The sequence below is a fragment of the Taeniopygia guttata genome, chromosome Z, assembly GCF_048771995.1.
Source record: "Taeniopygia guttata chromosome Z, bTaeGut7.mat, whole genome shotgun sequence".
NCBI lineage: Eukaryota > Metazoa > Chordata > Aves > Passeriformes > Estrildidae > Taeniopygia > Taeniopygia guttata.
In genome coordinates this window covers 47,968,063-47,989,265 of record NC_133063.1, presented here as the reverse complement: position 1 = coordinate 47,989,265, position 21,203 = coordinate 47,968,063, and the positions used below count along the sequence as shown (strand labels likewise).

The following is a 21,203-nucleotide window of genomic DNA, read 5'->3' as shown; positions in this document are numbered from 1 at the left end:
AGACACCTAAACTCTCCAGATTTTTAAGACTGAAGGTAGGGGAAAGGGCAAAAGAAAAGAAATTATTTGGGGATTTCTTAGTGTAGTTCTTTGGAACTTTCACAGGAATTTAAATATGATATTCCAGTGAATATGTCTCTTTAAAATAGTGGGTTTTCCCAGTGGATGAGAATTCCAATTTTTTACTAACTCTGTTTTATTGTATTTTTAAGGTTTTCCATCTTGAGGCTGGGCATCTGGGTTAATTTTTTGTTTTATGAAAAAAGCACTGGGACATTTAAATAATTCAAGGGAGAAATTATATGCACTCAGCAAACAGATGTCAAAAAAATTGAAAGAAGCTTAAAATCTAGGCCTCCAAAGTCACTTCCATACATTTCATTTTTAAAGAATGCATTTTTAATCAGCTTTTAGAAACAAAATGCTGTACTGACATACATGTACTTACCCAGTGTTTCATCATGGGACAGAACAAAGAAAGTGAAACCAAAGTTACAAACCGGTGTATTATAATATGTTAAATAAATGCTGTGATACCAAATTGGCTCACCTGACAAAGCCCAGAGTTACAAAACTGTTGTGTTGCTTTCCAGATGATTTGAAGATAATTGAATGAGTTTCTATGCTTTGTAACAACAGGAGTTCATACAAGGGCTCTGGTGGCTCTGGTAAAATCAAAAGGGAATTAAAGAAGGATACCCTTTTCCAGGAAATATGATCGATGTTCTAATTGTAATTTGTAATTATAATTTCTGATTTGTCTTTCATAGTCTCATTCAGCACATTTTCCTATGAAATAATTTCAGAGTTTGGATTGTGGTGTGTCTCTGCCTCTGCACACAGCACAGCTGTAGGATGGCTCCTGGGTATCATCTAGACTGTCAGCCAAAATATGAAGAAATGCAGAAATCTGAAGGGAGCCTTGCATGTTTTAGAATAATTGAAGAAAAGTAGGTGAAGACAGACAGAAGAGGACCTTGCCCTTCTGAGGTTGATGTTGGAGGGGTCAGCCCAGTTGCTTTTGAGGCTGCTGATAAAGCTGCTGTTGCCACACAGTTTCTCAGAGCTGCCACGTCATTAGTTTGCATTTGAGTTTGAGGTGTTTCAGTCCTGGTTTAGCACCTGGGTGGAGCTCTGGACAGTCTGATCTCCAGAGGCTGCAGGTTTTCCCAGGCTGTCTGGGAGAGCAAGGACAGTGCAGGGTGTCCACTGTGCTCTTGGTTTTCCCCTTAAGGAAATGCCTCCATATATCGTAGTTTCCACTGGGCTTTGAGCCAGCTAAGGAAGATCTTCAAAGATGACTGAATAATCCAGTGAGGGACAGAGGCTGCTGCGACACGTTTCACTGGCACCTCTAAGGGTGAATTAGGTTCAGTGGAGCAAATCTTCTCCTGCCACTCACTGCCATCAGTGTGAAGGTGTTTTCTGGGTTTGTCACCTCTCTGTTTTCATTTTGGTGGAGGGGGTTGCTCAGGTTTTATGGGGTCTTTTTAAAGTTGTGTGTGACACCCTGCTCCTCCTCTCTTTATCCACCCTGCCCAAATTGGACCATGCTAACAGCTATTGCAAAAGAGATGCTATTTAATCAGGTCCATGCTTGCTTGTTGCTAGAGCAGGAGAATGTTGGACCAGCAAAGCAGAGAAGGTTGTACCTGCTTTCTCTGGCGCTGGGTGGAAAGAATTACATTTTGTCATGCTTTGGCTTTCCTGGCTACTGGGTTGTAAATGCTTGCTGGCAACTTTTAATGAACTTTCCTGCTTGGGAAGAGTGGTTCTTTCTGCAATTTCAGGGTATTTCTTTTCCTCAATTGTTTTTCTTGTTGGCTCCGAGTCTTCCCTGCCTGCAGGTTGCTCATAGTAAAACATTAGTCACCAGTAAGACTGATTTTTTTTTGTGGATATATAGTGCAGTGATATGGCTATCAAATACCTCTCTTTGATGGTATCTTAATATGTTGCTTCGGATGCTGTGATGACTTTGAAGCTGAAAGTGTTTAAGAAAATTATTGTCAAATACTAAGAGTTGGATTGAATTTTCTATTGCTGAAATATATGCTGAACATTGATATATGTAATATAGTCTTTGGGAATACTCTGGTGACAACATATACATATTTCAGCTCCTGATCTCAAGCATGTTTCTAAGCACATGATAAAACAGATACATTGTAAGTCTGCTGATATGAGAAATATTACATAGTTCCTTAAGTGTTTGAAGGATTAATACTTTAGTTTTTGATAACTGGACTTTTGCCTATGCTGCACTTGCTTTTTTCTATAAAAATATCCCCAAATGTGTATTTAATTTATAATATTTGAGTCCAATATTATAGTAGTACTATATTTAGTTTTAAAATGTCTGTTTGATTTAAATAAGGCTCACTTTGAAGCTTGAGCTTAATGGTAAATTTGGGGGAAAAACGGGGGTGTGTGGTAGTTCTGTTTTGTGTCTTTTCTTTTAGTGGTTATATCCTGTTACAGAGAATGATTATGATGAGAGCTTATGTGGGGGAGTCAGCTTGTTGCATGTTCTTAGTCTTTGGCATGTCTCTGAAAGCCTGCCTAGCTTCTTTTAGATATGATCTGCAGTTACACCCATCTGAACAACATGAAACTGCATATGATGTGTCTTTAAGTCAGTGTGTGATTAAAACACCAATACTGTTTGGATAGTAAAGATTATTGTGTATGTTTGTTCTGATTGGATTCCCTCTTTTGTTTCTTCAGCCCAGTAAGAACATTGACTCAGAAACTTGAATATTTAAAATGCCTGAAGGTAAGACTTTGCACTCCAGGCTTTGCTCCTTGTCTTTGCAGAGATGATGACTGCATAAAAGCATATGATTAGGTAAAGCATTGAATAATTATTTATAGAGCATAACATTTATTGATGTATTTTTAACTGGGGCTCCATTCAGCATTGAAGTCTTCCAAAGCAGCAAAGAGATACAAAAGAACTACTATGACAGCAACTTCTGTGTGAAACCTTTGTCCTGGACCTTGTGCAGCTTTAGTGAGCTGGTATGTGGGGAAAATTTGTAGAAAATTAGTGTCCTGAACAATACATGGTGGTGACAGCATTCCTGAAGACTGAAGTTGATGAAGACTCTGCGTGTCTGGGTTGCAGTATCTGGACTCTGATGAGCTCTGTGTGCAGACTTCCTAGAAGGCAAGCATCTTCTGAATTTCCCCTGAGATCACAGGCTCTGCTGGCTGGGGGTAGGTCCTACATTTTTGGCAGCAAATACTTCACAATTACCAAAGCTAGGTAAAATCCCCCTTACATTTTAAGAAGCTTGCTCTATCTCTAGCTGCACTCTCTCCTCCTTTTTCTTGACAGATAATTTTCATTTAGGCAAAGAATTCTGTTTGAAAGGCACTAGACCAAAGACTTCAGTGATTACTTCATCTAGTTATTTCTGGAACCAGAAGATCATCCTGGGTTTCCTTGTGTGGAACTTCAGAAACAGCCATAAAATTCAGCTGCCTCCAAAACCACAATCACACATTGCCTGAGAAAGGTCAGAAGAGGCTTGGGAGGCTTCCAGATCCATGTTCCAAGATGTATGGCTAGAAAGATACTGTTGCTGTGGTCAGTATTTGGGCATGTCCTGTGTGAAATTTTGGACAAGAGGAATCAAGAGCACCCTCAGCCAGTTTGCAGATGGCACCAAGCTGGGTGTGAGTGCTGATCTGCTGGAGGGCAGGAAGGCTCTGCAGAGGGATCTGCACAGGCTGGACCCACGGGTCAGGGCCAGTTGTGTGAGGTTCAGCCAGGCCAAGTGCTGGGTCCTGCCCTTGGGTCACAGCAACCCCCTGCAGCTCCAGGCTGGGACAGTGTGGCTGGAAAACTGCTGAATGGGAAAGGACCTGGGGGTGCTGGTCAGCAGTGGCTGAACATGAACTGGAATGTGCCCAGGTGGCCAGAAAGGCCAAGGACATCCTGAATGTATCAGCAATGGTGTGGCCAGCAGGACCAGGGCAGTGACTACCCCTCTGTACTGAGCAGTGCTGGGATTGCACCTCAAATCCTGCTCAGTTTTGAGTCCCTCAGTGCAGGAGAGACACTGAGGTGCTGAAGCTGGAGGTCTTTTCTAACCTAAATGATTCTATGATTCTATGAAAGAAATGGATGCTGTGGTCAGTATCATCAACATCTCTTCTCTGAGAGGAGATAGCTCTTGCTTCCAGTGAGTTTCTACCAGCAGGGTTAACCTTCAGTTTGGGAAAGAAAAGTTCAATCTGGTATGCATGCTTTGGGCGGCTGCTGTAGTTCAGCTGGAGGCTAAGAGGACAGAGACAGCAATGACTCTGACAATGACAGCAATGACATAGCAGTGCTATGGTTTAGTGGTCTATGTCCCTCAGAGGTAACAGATGACCCCTTTGTGCCTCAGTATCTTCTGCATTGATCTGAGAGCAGGAATGGGAACTAAATTAAAACTGCAGAGACTGACCCTCCATCTGTGGAAATCCTGCTGTTGGTTGTGGTCGAAGCCATATCCTGGTTTTGGAGATGCTTTCCCTAAGGAGGTCATGACCAGTCAGCTTCATGTGTGCTCTTGCCTGTCAGGGCTGTATGGAGCAAAGCTGAGCTCTGCTAATGTGCCAGAATGCTTCACACACCTGGACCTACCCTTCATGGAGAAGGAGTGAAGTGTAACTAGGCAGTGTTGAAGGGAAATGTAGATATTGCCTCCAGGTAGATATTGGTGGTAGAGATGTAAACTGTTATCTAAAAGTCCTTTGGTTTTTCACCTCCCGGCTGAGTGGGAAGTGAAAGAACATTGGTGATGAAGAGTAAGTGAGCAGCGTTGTGGGATCTGCCTGTCATTATTTAGGGTAAATTTCAGGAGGAAACTTTTGAAATGGTCTCTAGAAAGCAAATTCAAGCTGCCCCTCTTCAAGAAAAGTGTAAAAAATGTTTATTTAACAAGCAAAGTACTCAGAAACATGAAAAAATGAACACTGTTAAACAATGGAACCTCTCACTGCTCTGAAGAGATGGCAGATTCAGAGAGAGTCCTTGTCATGGGCTGTAGCTGGGCTGGCTCAGTCCCTCACCCGTCCCTCCTGGGCTGGAATGCCATGTCCTGGCTCTCGTGGGCCACAGGCTGAGCTCCCGGTGCTCTTCTGGGTTTTCAGTCCAGAGCAGGGCTGAGCAGTTCCAAGAAAAAGGAGAATCACAGTCTGGGGAACTTCTCTGTCCCAGGCAGCTAAAAACGAACTGAAAGCAAAGGAGAGCTCTGTCCCACTGTCTGTCTGTGCTGCAGACACTGCGATCTGTGAGCAGGAGTGCAGGGAAGCGAGTGCAGTCTGTGCAGACAAACTGGACACTTCTTATCTCCCCTTCACACTTGGAACCTGTCTTAGAGGTGCAGAAGTTATTTCTGGGCCAAACAGGTGAATGGGGATACAATTATTCATCGTGAAATCACCCCAGGACACTGCCAAAGCCAAGATGGAAAGGATCTTCTCTGAAAGTCCTTTCCTAAGTTCTGCTTCGCATACTTGCTTGGGAGCACTCACAGCAGGCTGTTAATTATTTCCAGTGCTCAGGTCATCAGATTAGAGATGATGGATGGATTTTGGGAATAGCGATGTGGAAATATGTAATGTTATATCTGGTGGTATTATTATTATTATTATTATTATTATTATTATTATTATTATTATTATTATTATTATTATTATTGTTGTTGTTGTTGTTGTTGTTGTTGTTGTTATTATTATTGTTATTATTATTGTTACTATTATTATTATGTTTGTCTTAATTTAGACTTATGGGAAAATATAAAACTATTTATTTATTTATTTAAAATTTTAGCCTTTCCAGTAACACAGTGAAATCCCTTCAGTCCACCTTCCAACTGTATTCATTTTGCAGTGTTGTAAGTTGTTTTCTTGGTGCTTATCAACATTTAATTTTAACAGTTTGTTGGGGACATTTGTTTGTTTAATATAGAATCACAGTGTTGGAACATGAGAAGTTTGTGGTTTGTTTGTAATACTAGATGACTCCTGCAGACAATGCAGTCCAAATTTAAAAATAATTACAGATCTACTTTTGTCCCTATTTTAATATATGTGTTCTTTTCAGAGAGAACTGCAGTGTACAGTAAATTTCTATAGAGTGTTCAAAACATTATATGGAAGCCCAGTCCCTCAGGAAGCTTTGCAATTTAGAAATTTGGGGTTTTGGTATAAAGGTATAGGTAACTAAGGGCTTGTTTCAAAGTCATACAGGAGTAGCTGACATTAGCAAGGGCCTTTAAAAACTGTGTGACTTCTTTAGGTACCTAAATCTAAATTTGAAGTCTAACTCTGTTACTTACATACTTATGCCTGTAGTTGTAATTAGTTTTCTGTGTGAAAATATGTGAGTGTGTGTGTGTGTGAGTGTGTGCTATTTTCAAAATTGGAAAAGGGATGTTTCTTGGAATCTGCATACTTAAAATTAGATTTCCTTTGTGGTTACACAAGTGTATAGTAAATCCAGAAAAGCATCACTGACTGATTATGTTACTGCAGACTTTTACTTCTATAAATTATATCAGAAATGAATTCTGAGTACTCTGAAAATTCATAATGGTGCTTCCCAGCATCAGCTCTGAACTGTTCAGCAAGTGGAAGAGATCCAAAGTATGATTAGGCATGTTGATGTACAAAGGAGGCTAAATAATTGCAGAACTGCAAAAATACCATTCTTCAAGAAACTCTTTCAATACAGTTCTTTCATCACTGAACAAGCTTGCAATAACTTGGTTCCTTAAACGTGCTTTTTTTGGTTTTTTCTGCTATCAAACTGAATAGTCTGTAAGGGCTTAGAGGTAGATAAGTAGTTTTCATGTTCTGACAACTAAAAAAGTTTTCTTTGATATAGTCTGAGACACTAGATCATATGAGAATAAGGTGATTTTTAGTCTTGTCTGAAGTAAGTTGTTTCATTCTGGTTTAAATGAATGCAAAAAGGCAAGCCTATCTTACTTCAGTACTCAAAATTGCATTGAGGATAAGCATACTGGAAAGATTTAGAAAATTGCGTAGAAATTGTGAAGCTTCTTCATTTTCCCACCTGACCTGGACTTGGAGAAGAGGCCCCTGGAGACAGTTTGTGTATAAAGAGCATGAGGACGAAAGAGAATAATTTGATTGTACTAAAGGGCTTCTGTATCAGTATCAGAAGGAGTTTTAGATTTGATCCTCTTGTTAATAACGGGTGGCCAGATGGATGCTTCATCCTCTGCTGTCTCTTTTTAATTCATCTGAATGATGGTGGAAAATGCAGCCCAGTGGTTTGAGCCCAGCTCTCTCCAGTTTAAAAGCCCACTGTGTCTGTCTCTGAATCTCTTCTTGCAGCACAGCAGTTTTGGTATGCTGAAAAGTGCACTTGGGAGATTTCCTTACCAAACCAAGCAGGTCAGACAACCTATTATTGTGTTATTTAATACACAAAAGACCTAAAACTGTGAAGCTGTATCATCACAGCCCTGGCTCAGCATTTTATTACCATCTGCAACCTAACTGGTTTTGGTTTTCCCTGCTTTCAGAGCAGGGCTACCTGCATGGCTGCTCACCATCCCAAAATACATCATATTTGTTGTCCCCAGAGGACACCAGCCTCTTAAACACAGGCAAGACTGCAAGGACATGCAGTGAGGGAAGGGCTTATGCTGCCTGACCTGGAATGGCAGTTAGAGCTTTTGGTCAATACCACAGTTCAGAGCTTTGCTGTTAACTGCTGACATATAGTGGGTGTTTTCTTCAGCTTTCACCTATTAATGTTATTTTATTAATATCATTAAAACCCACGATGTTCCTGGTCCAGTGGGAAATGCTTTCTGGGGTATTCTGATCCCTGATTTTTGGTATAGTTTTACTCAATACGGCTTGGAAATGCGTCTCTTTTTATGAGCTTGCTTATGTTTTATGGACATAAAAGAGGAAAGAGGAAGTGGATGGCTTCAGAGCTCTAGAAGGAATAAGCAGCTTCTACCAAGAGTCACTGGTTGGTGTTATGAGAACAGAGGCAGCTCCTCCTGAGCAGTGCTGCTGACAAGGACTTACGCTATGGCCTTTGAGGTAGTACTGGTGGTTGAAGCTGCTGTGGATTTCACAGTGTCCCTGGACTGAGAGTGATCTAGTCCTGCAGTGCACTCAGATGATCTGGAGCAAGGGTAGAAGGAACGGGGAGAACCTTGCTCTCTTCCCATTCCCTGGTAGGCCATAGGGCTCCACGTGATGCCTAGTAGTGGAGGCACATATGATCCTTATGAAATTTTCCAGTGGCCCTGTGCCTACAGGAGAGCTTCAGATGGGTCGGTATGGCATGCCTACTTTCTTGTAGCTCCATTCCCTCTTTATAGAAATGGGCACAATCTCATTTCCTTACAGAAAGATTTTACTAATTGCTAGTGTTTTGGGTATTGTGAGAGCACCTGGAAGTAAATAACTCCTGTAGAGAACTTTTTGGTGGCGAGGATTTCAAAACAAATCCCAGTATGTGATTCTGTTTTTACCTAGCTGTTGTGTCCCACTTTAGAGTGTAATGTTTCCTGCAAGAATTTCACATTTCCATGCTTGGCTGTTTTAGTGTCCTCTTGGTGAACTGTTCTTTGTTCTCAGGGCTTGCTTGGGCTGATACTGTAAATGTCCTGGCAATTACTAGGTTTGATTTAGTAAGTCTAGATGTTTGCACATGTCTTTTGATCTTTAATAAATAAATATTGTGGACATAAATACTTGAAAATTGAAGCAGTTAAGAAAGCTTTGCAGAGAACTTGTCTGCAAGAATTGATACAGTTTCACCACCCATCTTATTTAGCTATGCTATATTAGATTTTTTTCTGTGTCCAGTTTGCCTGTTAACTCATTTAAGCAGGTTTCATCTGATCATATTCAGATACCTCTATTTTACTTACACACATTTTTTAGTCAATGGAGCAGAAAGTGCACTTGAAAGATGTCAAGTCTGAAAATAAAGATCTACAAGAGGCCAGATAACTATTTTCTCTGTAGAGTACCCCTTCTTCTCCTTTGACCAGAAATGGAGCCCACGGCAACAAGCTCAGATGAAGATTCAGCTGATGTTAGAGAACAAAAATCCCAGCTTTAATATTCCTGTATTCCTGTTGGTTACTTGTGTGGAGGTCAAACCTGAGGCTGTGGTTTGACTGTGCAGAAAACCCAGCTTTAGGGCTCCTACAGCTGTACTAAAAGCACTGAGACCATGAAATATAAAATGCTGACTGCTATAAAACTTCCTGTCAATTCAAATTTGTTCAAAATCTCTCAAAGCCTCCCAGCTTAAGATTTAAATTTTTATTGCTAGGAGTCTTCCTATGGCTGGCATAAAGCTGACCTGTAAATGTGCACTCTGGCTAATTCAGCAGAAACATAACCATGTACCTGGATCTGATTTGTACCACTGGGTAATCCAGAATAAAACAGATTTGCTGCTGTCCTGAAGGATTTCAGACCTCAGACCATCACAGCAAAACCATCTAAACACAGCAAAAGTGTGTCTTTGAGTGAAAAACCTCCTTGATTCAGTTCCGAAGTAGTTTTTTTGCTATTGTTTCTTTCTTTTTTTTTTTTTTTTTTTTTGCTATTTGTTTCTAACTAATAAGTAAAAGCTACACTTGAATAGAAATTAGTACACTAATGTCTTTTGCTGGTAGTAGATTTATTTCTCTGGTGCTGAAATGCCCAGATGACTTTAGGAAAACAAGTACAATGCCTTCATCTATATATATATAAAGATTTACGGTACATGTCAAACATAACCTTTAAAGCAATTATAAAGTCATCTCACTCGGGATGAAGGCAATTTTTTGAATAACTGTATGTATGTTTTTCTGGAAGTTTAGGCCAGGATGGAAATGCCAAAGGGGTTATCTTAGAGGATTGGGTCTTGGCCATTTGCGCAAACCACCTTTTAAAAACTGTTAATGGGACATTTTAATGACCCTTTACATTTCTGTTTCCCCCTATGAGACAGTGATCATTGGAACTCTTTACATCATTCCTTTAAGGACAACATAGGAAGAAAAAGCTCAATTTGTCAGAAGAGAAAAAAAATCTTATTGTTTATGCATTGAATATCCACATATGCTTTTTGACAGTTCCAGCCCCAACTTATTTAAAGAAAATATTCTTATTTTTCCATAAGCAGTCATTTAAGACAGCTTTTTTGCTACCTTAAGAAAGCCTCATAGAAGCAGCCTCTCTTCACCTGCATACCATATGTTTAACTTGGTATTTTGAACTAAAAGGCTGGAAGGAAGAAAGTGTGTTACTACCTGAGCCATAACTAAAAACTTTCACTGAGGACTGGAGAAGGAGATAGCCAGTTTATTTACGTGGCTGGTATTTCAGCCTTTGAGAGCACATCTTATGTGGACGTGCTGAGTGGAACAAGGGCAGGTAAAAGCTGATTTTTCTGGCTGTAAATACTCCAGGGATGAAGGTGAGAAGAGCTGATAAACACTAAGAAGAGGAGAGAGCTGTAGAAGCTGCATGTCTGTGGGTATAAACTGATTATGAATACATTTAAGCCAGAATACAGACCATTTCCAGCTATGCAAAGTGTTGGGGCAGCTCTCCAGCAAAATATTAGAGATGTAAGTGTTCTTTACTTCTATTTGAAATTCAGTGAGTTTTATTGCTTAGAGCATGAAAAAGTTGCTGTGATAGCTGAGGTCTGGATTTGATGATGCCCAGGAGTATCTTTGTGGCTGGTGGCACAAAGAAGGGGATCAGGCAGCTCTGCTCACTAGATGCTGGGGGCACAGCTTTGGGAAGAGGCATGCACCCAGGCTGCAGCCATGCAAAGTGGCTGGCTTGTGGCTGGATGGAAAGGAGTAGGACTTGGCTGTTTGCACTGCTGAGTGAGAGGGGACCATGCTTCTGTCAAGATTTTTGCAGCATCTTTTTGATCCTCAGAAAGCATCTGGCACAAAAGCTTCTTTTCTTGCAAAGGAGAGCGCCTGTCTTGTGCTGTGGGTTGGCTTTGGGTTCAGTCTGTGGGCTGCCACAGCAGTGGGGTGTAAGCCTGAGCCCTAAAACCAGTACTTAGCATGGTTAGAGTATTTTTAAGATGAAATCCCATGAAAGGCTAATCCCCTTTGTGGGTCCTCCTCAAAGTGAGTGGTCATGTAGTCTCTGCACCATCATGATCCTTCTATCTGAACAGGATTAATATTGTTTCCATATGACATGCAGTATATTAATTGACATTTGCCACCCCAGTACTTTCCCAGTGGAGATGTTCTGTGCTTGCAAACATACTATCTGCAAATTCTTAGTGCACTTTATCCTTGAAAGTGCTAATGAAAATCTCAACAGACCACACTACTGAGATGTAGGTAAAATGGGAGATTTAATTACCAGAGAGTGTGAATCAGTAGCCTCAGAGGGATTCAGAGCAACCAGGACAAAATCTCTTGGGTGGAAAGTTGTCCCCAGGAACAGGGATTCCTTTTCACAAGACGGGGCTTTGGGCCCAGGGGGCTGCCTGTTCCCAGTTCTGGCTTGTTTTACTCCAGACAAGTCTAGGCAATTCCAGTGTGGGCATAATCTAGAGTATTTTGTGTATAGGTCTGTACTCAATGCAAGGCAGGTGGGATGGTCTGGCAGATCTGTCACCTACAGCAAGTAAGCAAGGTGGTGGTGACTCCATGGAATTTTCTCACATGGGTCTTGAGTCTATTTTGTGGAAGTCAAGAGTAAAAATAAATTTCTTCCTAGCATTGAGATTTCCATTTTTATCAGGCAGGTCTATTTTTTCCCTTGATGAACAGCTTACCACCTTTCTATTTTTTGCTTCCATTGGCACTAGACACCTGAGCCATTCTTCTCACCAACACAAAGCCGTTCAGCTCAGTGCTGTGCTGTCTGTTACATCTGGAAGGAGTATTTCCTATTTATGCTTGTCTGGAGTAATTTTTCCAAAGCCAGAAGGTTTTGTTTGAGAATATCAAATCCCTTGAAAGTACCGTATAATTATCTACATGATTAATTTAAGTGTCTGCCGTGGATCTGCAGTGAACTCAGGGGCGTAGACAAGCAACCCGCAGCGTATTGATGCCCACAGCTTTTCCTGTGGGGAGAAGGAATGGGGTTTTGAAGGTTGCCTGCCTCTGGCAGCGTGGAGGGGGCCATCATCCTCTATCTCTGGAGGGATGTGTGTGCATGGAAGGGGAGAGCCCTCCAGCAATGCTGCTAAATGAATGATGGATGAGTTTTGCGTGGAATGCAGATGCCTTTGAATGCTCTGACAGCTAACTGCAGGATTGAAGCTGAAGTCATCGTCAGTGCCCTTTGCCAATGCAGAGGAGATTTGGAGATTTGAGCTACAATTCTGAGCTGCTTTCAAGGAGCCCTGAGATCTCCAGGGACCCTGGCAGTGCTTTTGATCTGGGAATAGCTGGCAAAAGACGCTCCATAATATGTCTACCCAATGTCAAACCTGAGAAACAGCTGAGAACAAAACTTCTTAAATTATTAGGCAAAAAGAGCCTCAAAGTATGATCTGGTCCAATCTTCTCTAGAGCTTGAATGGTTTTGAACTGTATGTGGTCACTGAAAGCTGTACCAAAGTTTGCTGTTAAAGCAAAGGGTGTAATTGTCACAAGGGTGTCATTGTCATAACTCATAGATGTTATCCATTAAATGACCTCTTACTGTACTCTCACTAGGACAGAAAATTATGTTGAAGGAAGTAAAAGTAAGAGGGATTGAAATGGAGAAATCTTAACGCCTCCCACAACCCAAGAGATATTTGCTCCAACCATTGTTCATGGCAGATCTCTGACCTTCTGCAGAGACCATGAGTGTTGGAGACTCCAGCAGGTGAGATAGTGTTCCCCAGTGTCTTGATATTCTTCATCCTTCTGAGTGTTACGTAACCACTACCTGGATGTGATTCACATGCATTACTCCATCATAGACAAGAGGAACAGACTGCTTTTCTCCTCATGGTCACTGTGGGGCATTTTAAAGTACGTGAGGACCTTTAACTTGTGCTCTCAAATCCTACCTGCAATACTTTCTTCTTTTTAGCAGGCCCTAATTTTTTGAATATTTCCTAGTAATTCACACTTTCAAGACTGCCAAGTCATGTCAGAACTCTTCCAATTGGGAAGTTTTGCTGCTGAGACCTTCCCAGCCCTGTGTGAAGCAACAGAAATACTTCATATGCCTTGTTACCTTTGTCCCTGCTGACACATCCTGAGACTATGACCCTTTTTTTTCTCCAACAGCAGGATATTGACAAGAATGATTCCCTATAAACCTTTGAAAATGTTCAAAACCAAGCTGGGTGGGGCTCCTGTCTGGAGCAAGGTGTCCCTATCCATGGCAGGGGGGTTTGGGACCGCATTCCTTCTTAACCCAATCCATTCTGTAATTCTGTGAAAATGCTGCATCTCTGGCCAAAGATTTGCCACATAGCCAATCCCTTCTAAGTGAGATATTTCTTTTACAGTACTCTGCATTTGTCCTTGATGAACTTTACCCTAATTTTTAGAGTATATTTTTCTGATTTTTGCCAAAATATTTTAGATGCTAATCCTGTCCTCCAGTATGTCTGCAGACACGCCCATCTTTGTGGTAATCTGCAGATTTAATATGCTTTCATTGTCCAGGTCACTAATGAGTGTGCTGAGCAAAACTAGACTATACAGATCCAGCAGAGCTCCACTTTCAGTGTCCTTCTTTTTCACAGAATGTCATTAATAACTACTCCCTGGGTATGGACTTACAGTAGTCTCATTTAATCATATTTCCCAAGTATATTTATGAGAAAGTTGTTTGAGACAGTAACAAAAGCTATAATAAAGCCCAGATGAACTATATTCGACAAATTCTCCGTTATGAAAAGAAATGAAGTTGATTTCGCATGATTTTATTCTTGCCTCTTCTGTGTCTGCTGCTGCTTATATTTTTGTTCTCTTCCACATAAATGCAAACTATTTCTCTGTTTGATTTGGAGTTTTTTGATGATTGATGCTAGATTGACCGATATCACATTTTTCTGCTGCTTCTCCTTCTACCCTTGAAGACAGCACTGCATTTGCTGTTGTCCTTAATTCTGACCCCTTACCTGTTTGAATTCTCACAAGTGACCAGCCATCTGAGATGATTTTAGCTGGTTTGTAGGAGATTTAAATGGTGTTTTTCCTGACTCTGCTGGACTGGAAATGACTGAATTGAACTAATCTCTTACTCTGGAACAGGCAGAGAAGAGGGTAGTATGCCTCTGTACTGATACTGTATCACACTGTGTACTAATCCCCCATGCATAGTTGGTAATTTTAACAAGGACTAAAGGAAAACTCAAACCAGTGTTGCCTCTTTCCTGTCATTTCTCAATAACTTTCTCTCTGAGCAATGTTTTTAAGGATTGCCTTCTTCATATTAATATGCATATAAAGGGTAACTTTTTTTTTATCTTCTGCAAGTTTCATTTCATTTTTATACCCTGATGTTTCTATTATTTTTGCCTATGTGTTCATGCTGTTTTTTTAAACTTGTGCTCAGTAACCTTTTAGTGTTCTTTCTTCTTGTCTTTGAGGAAAATAAAAAGCTCGTGATGCTGCCAAGTCTTCTGATCCTTCTTCATTGAGATGCTATTGTGCCTATGCCTTTTAAGCACAAAATATTGTTTCTTCAAGAAAATATAGCTCACCTTGATTTCTTTTTCCTTTAAACTTTTCTCCATGAATTCTCTCCTAGCAGTTTCTTTTTTTTTTTTTTTTTTTTTTAATGTACTGAAGCCAGTCATTTCTGTTTTGCTGTTCCAAATCCCTTGATTTTACAGGCATTCTTACATGAGTTCTTTCCACCTTCTTATCCCCTACACATCTCTCTCGAGGCACTTCCTTGCTGATTACGTGATCCCATCCATTATGTGAGAATGTTGCTCTGAAGGCACCAGGACTTTCTATCTCCTACTACTTTCTTTTTCTAGCAGATATCTCATGCTTCTACTTTCCCATTATCATTGAGTCAGCTGTTATCAGGTTCTTGGTTTAGGGTTTGTTGTGCCCTCCCCTGTATTTTGTTTTGTGCTTTCTGCCTTTATTATTAACTAGATAATTTAGCAGTTCTTACTCCTCCTGTCTTCTGGATCTCAGAGCAAATATACACATCATTCTCAGTATGCCAAGAGATTCTGCCTCTACTTTTTCTTTTTTGTCCACATATAAGCTATGCATTTTTAGATCAATATTCCAGATATAGGTCTTACAACAGTAAGTTCCAGTTATGTCAGTTAAATCATTGCTTTTGTCTTAAATATGAGACCTTAAATAAGACTTAAATTCTGTGTTAAAAAACCCCACATACTCACCAGTGTTGCATTAGGTATCTAAAATGCTCAGAAGATTTAACCTTATCTCCTGATCAGTCTGTGTCTGTATTATCACCTCTTGTTTTAGACATGTGCCTAGGCAGTTTCTGTCTTTATTCTTCCCCTTTTCTTCCCTTTTTTCCTGCCCTGAGCCTATCTCAGAAGTCTCTCTTACTGAGCAAGGGGCCAGTTCCTCCTTTCCCAAGCTGATGTCTATCCCTGTTGAGCCACTGGTGTAACATCAGCCTCTTGGTTAAGATGCTGGCGTCCTCCTGTAGAAGCATCACGTGGCCCTGAGCTGTTGATGTCCTTGAGCTTTGTCCTTGCCTTTTGAGCTTGTTGTTGACCCTGAGCATTCTTGGGGTCACTTCTGTCCATCTAAGTTTTGCCCCACAGCCAAGGAGGTGGCAGAACTTAGTATACAGTTTTTGGGTAGCAGCATTTTGGAAGAGCCTCCCTCTACACTAATTCTTTTGGGGTTATAAACTCTTCCTACAGCTTTTCTAGCTAACACAAGCCTTTCATGCACATCTGCAAGAGCAGACCTGCAGACTGCAAGCTCGAAGCTGCTGCTTTCTTCGGTTTTCCTGGTGCACAGCTCACTGAGCAGCATCCACTGCTAGAAAATAAAGCCCTGAAAGAATCCGGTCAACCAGACCTGACTGGAGTCAGGGTTTTTTCTTGTTTCGTAGATCCTAATGATCCTGGCAAAAAAACCCTGTCTCATCCTGTTGCCTGCTAACCTCTGGCTCCCACTGGCTCCTGGCTGTCTGTGTGCCTCCCTCTCCAAAATGCAGGCAATTGGGGGATTCACCTGCCCTACTCTTTTCCCAGGAAACTGGATGGTCACTTCTCTTAGACGTCTTACCCACAAGGTGGCTGTGAACCACTGTTGCCATGAAGAGAGGGACCCCATTGGCATATTTGCCTTTCTGTTTGCTGCTGCCCATCTCTCGTGCAGCTTGGCGGGGAGCTAAGTCCGGGAAGAGACCGGTTTAAGCCTATCCAGCCCAAAATCACCGGCATGGACGGCGGAGCTGTCAGTCAGGACAGCAGGGCCGCCAGCTTCAGTCGCCGGTGAGGCCGGTGCCCCTCCAGCGGCCCTTTGAGCAGGAGTGTCTCCCCCGCTCGGGTCAGAGCCCCGGAGCTGCGGCAGGAGCATCCCCTGGGCTCTGTAATCCGCATTTCACCGCCAAGGTCAGGAGCTAATGGTGACCTTTTATTCCCTTGCTGAGGAGAGCAGCTGGTGCCCTCAAGTGGTAAATGGCAGGAGGAGAGCGGCCGGCCCGTGCGAGCCGGCCTTGGGCCGCGGGCGGGGGCTGCGGCTCTGCGGCGGCTCGGGCACTTCTAACCGCGCTGTTTTGCCCTCGCAGGACGAGACGCCGTGGTGCTCGTGGTGGGAAGGACGCTTTGTACCCGACAGAGCGGGGACACCGGCGGCAGGCAGACCTGGACGGCCACAGACGCTGGCAAACTTGACCCACCAGCCTGTTCGTAGGGACGGCTGTAGCGCTGTGACACCAAACATCCTTCCTTGACTGTGCTCTTGGAGAGCTGGAACCCCCCACAAAATCTCCGTGAGACTAGATGGAGCTTGCTTTGGACGTGCAGTCCCTCTCCAGCATGTCCGACTGGGGCCGGGGCTGAGGCCGTGAGGGGATGCCCAGGTACAGCGATGCCCATCACACAGGACAACGCGGGGGTCTTCCTGCCCCTCCTGTGCCAGTGGCTGCAGAACAGCTGGCGGGAGGGGGCCGAGGGAGCCGAGCAGCAGCTCTGCCGCTCGGCCGTCCAGAAGCTGAGCGAGTACATCCAGCTCAACTTCTCTGTGGACGAGAGCAACCTGCAGCCAGGGAGCTGTGGGACTTTGGATACGGAGATCTGCACCATGTACCTGGCCCAAGAGATGCGGAAAAATGAAGTCCTGGGCTTGAGCTTTGGGAATATCCCTGCTCTGGGGGACTATGGGGAGAAGCGCCGGGGAGGAAAGAAGAGGAAGGCGCATAAGGGGCCTGTGCTCGATGTTGGGTGCATCTGGGTGACAGACTTGAAGAAGAACAGCCCGGCTGGGAAGTGTGGGAGAGTGCGCCTGAAAGACGAGATCCTTTCTCTGAACGGGCAGCTGATGGTCGGTGTGGATGTCACCGGAGCAAGGTAAGGGTGGTAGAGCCGCCAGCAGCAGCTGCCTCTGGTGCCACGTGGTGCAAATCACAGTTGATACTGTTGGAAGGCCAGGAGCAGAGGTTTTGACCTTTGCAAGAGAGAGTCTTGGATTCGTTCTTAAGGCCTTGTAGAAAATAAGTAAGAAAAGCAAATTGATAATTAGCCTGCGTGTGCTACTAACACTTCCGCTGAAAAATTTCAGGAGTCACTGGGTCAAAAAATTACACATCATAATCGCCAGAGGGGCTCTACTAAAATAGGAGCCTTCCTGGTTTTGTATAAAATGGTTTTCTTAAGCAAAAATGAACACAGATGCAGCAGCACTGGAAGATATTTTTACAGGTGCTCATATTTTTTGTTGAATTATTTCAGTTGAGAAAAGTGTATTTGACAGCTAAGTGTTGTCTGAGACTTTATCAAAGCGAGACATTTTTGTATTTTCCAGTTTCGAACAACTTCATTTTAATAAATTCCCTTTGATTTTAATACATTTGCTCTCTTCTTATGTCTCCTGATCCAGAAAACTTGAAATCTTTAAGAGTTCAAATCAAAAATTAGGATTCTTGTAATGGTACAGATTATTCTTGTGGTGGTTTTTTTTTAATTCAGCTATTCTGTGCTGTAAAATCAGTTATTGTCCCAGTATTGCTCTTTGTGGGCTGGTAGACTTTCTCACATTACCCTTTGCAAAGGCAAAACCCTTTCTCTGCTGTAGATGAGGATGTAAACATTCACTCATACCTGAGGTTACAATGTACGTGAGGGCATGAAATTCTCCCCCTCTTGCCAAAAGGGAATTTATTTTGGGGGTGGACATTTTTGGAAACCAAATCCTAGTGAAGTGACCCCAACAGACAGGATCACTTCACTTCAATGTGGCAGGAGTTTGGGCTGACCATCACTCCCAATTCTGACATGTGGCAGAATAAAAGCAGTGACTCCTCAATCTGTGGGTGTTGGACAGCTCAACCTTCTATGGTTTTACAGGTAGGAAGATAACCTTCTGTAATTCCTAGCTTGTAATTCAGTAAGTGTATACATATTGGTACTGTGGCAGTATCAATCAGTGGTACCTCCAAATTTGAGAGTGTTTATGGCAAAAGGCACTTAGTTTGCTGTTTCCCCTTTGTCAGATGTCACTTTTTCTAAATACAAGGGAATTGCTTGCAGTGGGCAGCAATAATGTTATCTTATTAAAAATGCAAAATGAGAGTTAATAGCCAATGAAGCTGAGAATATTGGGCTATCTGTCCTTTTTGGCTTGTCTCTGAGGGCTTAATATGGGGCTTGTTCCTTTTGGAAAGCTCTGTTATTAAACCGGCAAGCTGTGACTGCAGCTAATGGGAACTAAGTGCTCCATTTTCCTTACTTTTTTTTTTTTTTTTGCCATTACAAAGACACAGTTTTAGTAGTGTGGAGCCACTGTTCTTAAAATCTTGGTTTAGAATATTCAGCATCCAATTTAGGATAAAATTTAGGACATTTTGTAGTCAAAACCCATTTTATTTTCAACATCCAAAGCATCCTTGTCTAACTTACTGTTGACTGCTGTTTGACAAGGGTGATGTTGATGGATGGCAGTTTAGGACCTTGAGGATGCTCCCAGTTTGGAGAGCTGGCTTTTTCCTATGTGAGAGCTGGCTGGCAGCTCCAACCCCATGTTCCCACATTGTGCATCTGGAGTGCTTGAGGATGCTGTGAGAATCTTTCAGTAGCTTTCTCCACTGGGGTGCTCAGAAGGGACATAATTCTGTCTAGCTTTATAATAGTATGAAAGGCAACATCAACTTGCCTTCTGGGAAGACTGCTTCCAAGAAGAAGCTTTCCTAGAGAATTCCATATTGCTGCTATGGTGGAAGTAGCAAAGCCCTTTTCCCCTTAGTTTTTCAAGGTGTTGTTGGGGCAGGACAGCACACTGTCTGACTAGCACATTGTCTGACAGCACACTAGTACTGATTCAATTTCTGACTGCCTAGTTATTCCCTGGCTGAGTGAGAAACATTTCCAGGTCGATACAAGGGGATGTGGGTGCTCTGATTTGTGGTGTGATTTACTTAGTGGGGCCTGCACATGATCAGTGAAGGTAAAATATTGCCTTAGTTCCTGCAGCACCAGGTTAGACTCAGCAAGCAAAATCACTGTTTGTGTGTTTATTCCACGCCTGCCAAGTGTTCCAGGGCAGCCCTATCTTGCCTGATGAAGGAATTTTTCACACTGATGCTATGGAGAATCTTCTGATTTATTCCCTTTACAATGGAGGAATTGGCATGGGGGTCTCACAGCTCTGCCACTTCCCACATTGCAGCAGGGCTTGCAGAAATGTTCTCACATACCCTGGGCTTCATGTAACCTCAGCTTTAGTTCCAGCCTGCCATCCAAACCCTCCCTGTTCCAAGGGGCTAAACTAATGCACCAGAAAACAAGAGAGAAGAGGTGAGGGTACACAGTCCTTTCTGCTATCTTATGGATGTGGTCAGCCTCTAGAGGATGCAGGGACAGGTAACAGGAGCTGGAACCAATTGGGCAGCCCTGGATAGACAGGGCTGTTTTGGCCCTTGCCTGGTGGGCCTACAGGTCATCATGTCTCAGAGTGGTGATGGAGTCAGACACAGTAAGAGCAGCACAACACTTCCTGGAGGAGCCAGCTGTGAGTACCACTCATCTGTCTCTCCTTGCTAAAAAAGCTGAATATGACTTCTTTAAAGAAAAGTTATTTATTTAAATTCCACATGATTTCCATGTAAACAGCAGAGATGGGTTGATTATTGCTGAACTTGTTTCTTTTAATTTTTTTTCCTTTCTTTTAATTTAAAAAAAACATTATGCAGTAATAAAATAATCAAAGCTTTTTGCTTAACAGGGTATTATTACATTAGAGAGGAATAATGTAGGTGGTGTCATTTTTGGTGATGTTAGTGATTGAAGGAAAATTATTGCTCTCTTTAGAGTTAGCAAATTGTGTGTCTATCAAACACAATTGCAGGGAAATTAGCTGTATTGGAATACTGAACAAAGGTTAGTCAAAACTCTGCAGATTTATTTATCTATCTTCTGTCTATACAACCATATCTCCAAAATGCATGGGTTATGTTCCCTGCGACAACACCTTCCTATGTATTTTGGATCTACTCTACTCATTTTGGGCTATTACTCACTTGCTGAAGGGATGCTGTTAGTATTTCTAGAGATGACAGATGAATCCTTCATTTCTTGAACATAACTGAGTGGGGCTTCTTTGAGAAATTCCTTGGAGCACTGCAAAAAAAAATTTTTTTCATTCATATAATTCAGTTTGAAATATTTGATTATGAATTTCATCAAGCATAGCTGCGGTGCTTGGACACAGCTACCATATACATTTAATCTTTAAAATCAGTGCTAAGTAGATTTTCACATTCATTTTTGTAAAAAGCAGAGTAAGATACATCACCAGTGTTGACAGTGTGGTAGAAACATGGTATTATAATTTTGTCATTGACAAAACCCAACCACTCCTTCAAGATATCTTTCTCATTGCCAAAAATCACCAAACATTGCCATATGTGGGAATACAGTCAGAGAAGTGGCTGGCTTCTTTTTAACCCACAAACCGAAGTTGCTTCCAAAAAAACCAAAGAGAGATATTTTGACAGCCATACCTTTGCACAGTACTTTTTTAGTCTCTCCTCTTCAGTCAGTGTCCTGGGGA

The 21,203-nt window shown here is 42.1% G+C and overlaps 1 protein-coding gene across 14 annotated transcripts in view; it reads left to right on the top strand.

Moving 5' to 3' along the window:
- Window positions 1-21,203, top strand: part of PDZD2 (PDZ domain containing 2) — a 201,269-nt gene that overhangs the window by 47,649 nt on the left and 132,417 nt on the right. For 6 of the 14 annotated variants that reach the window (XM_072922595.1, XM_072922594.1, XM_030257570.4 and 3 more), the window contains one exon: window positions 16,726-17,506. In XM_072922595.1, coding sequence (XP_072778696.1) covers window positions 17,028-17,506 — 479 coding nt within the window. In that variant the 5' untranslated portion in view covers window positions 16,726-17,027. Of the gene's footprint in view, window positions 1-2,727; window positions 2,777-12,698; window positions 12,853-16,725; window positions 17,507-21,203 lie in introns of those variants that run through there. The other 8 variants (XM_072922583.1, XM_072922586.1, XM_072922584.1 and 5 more) reach the window with 3 other exon arrangements.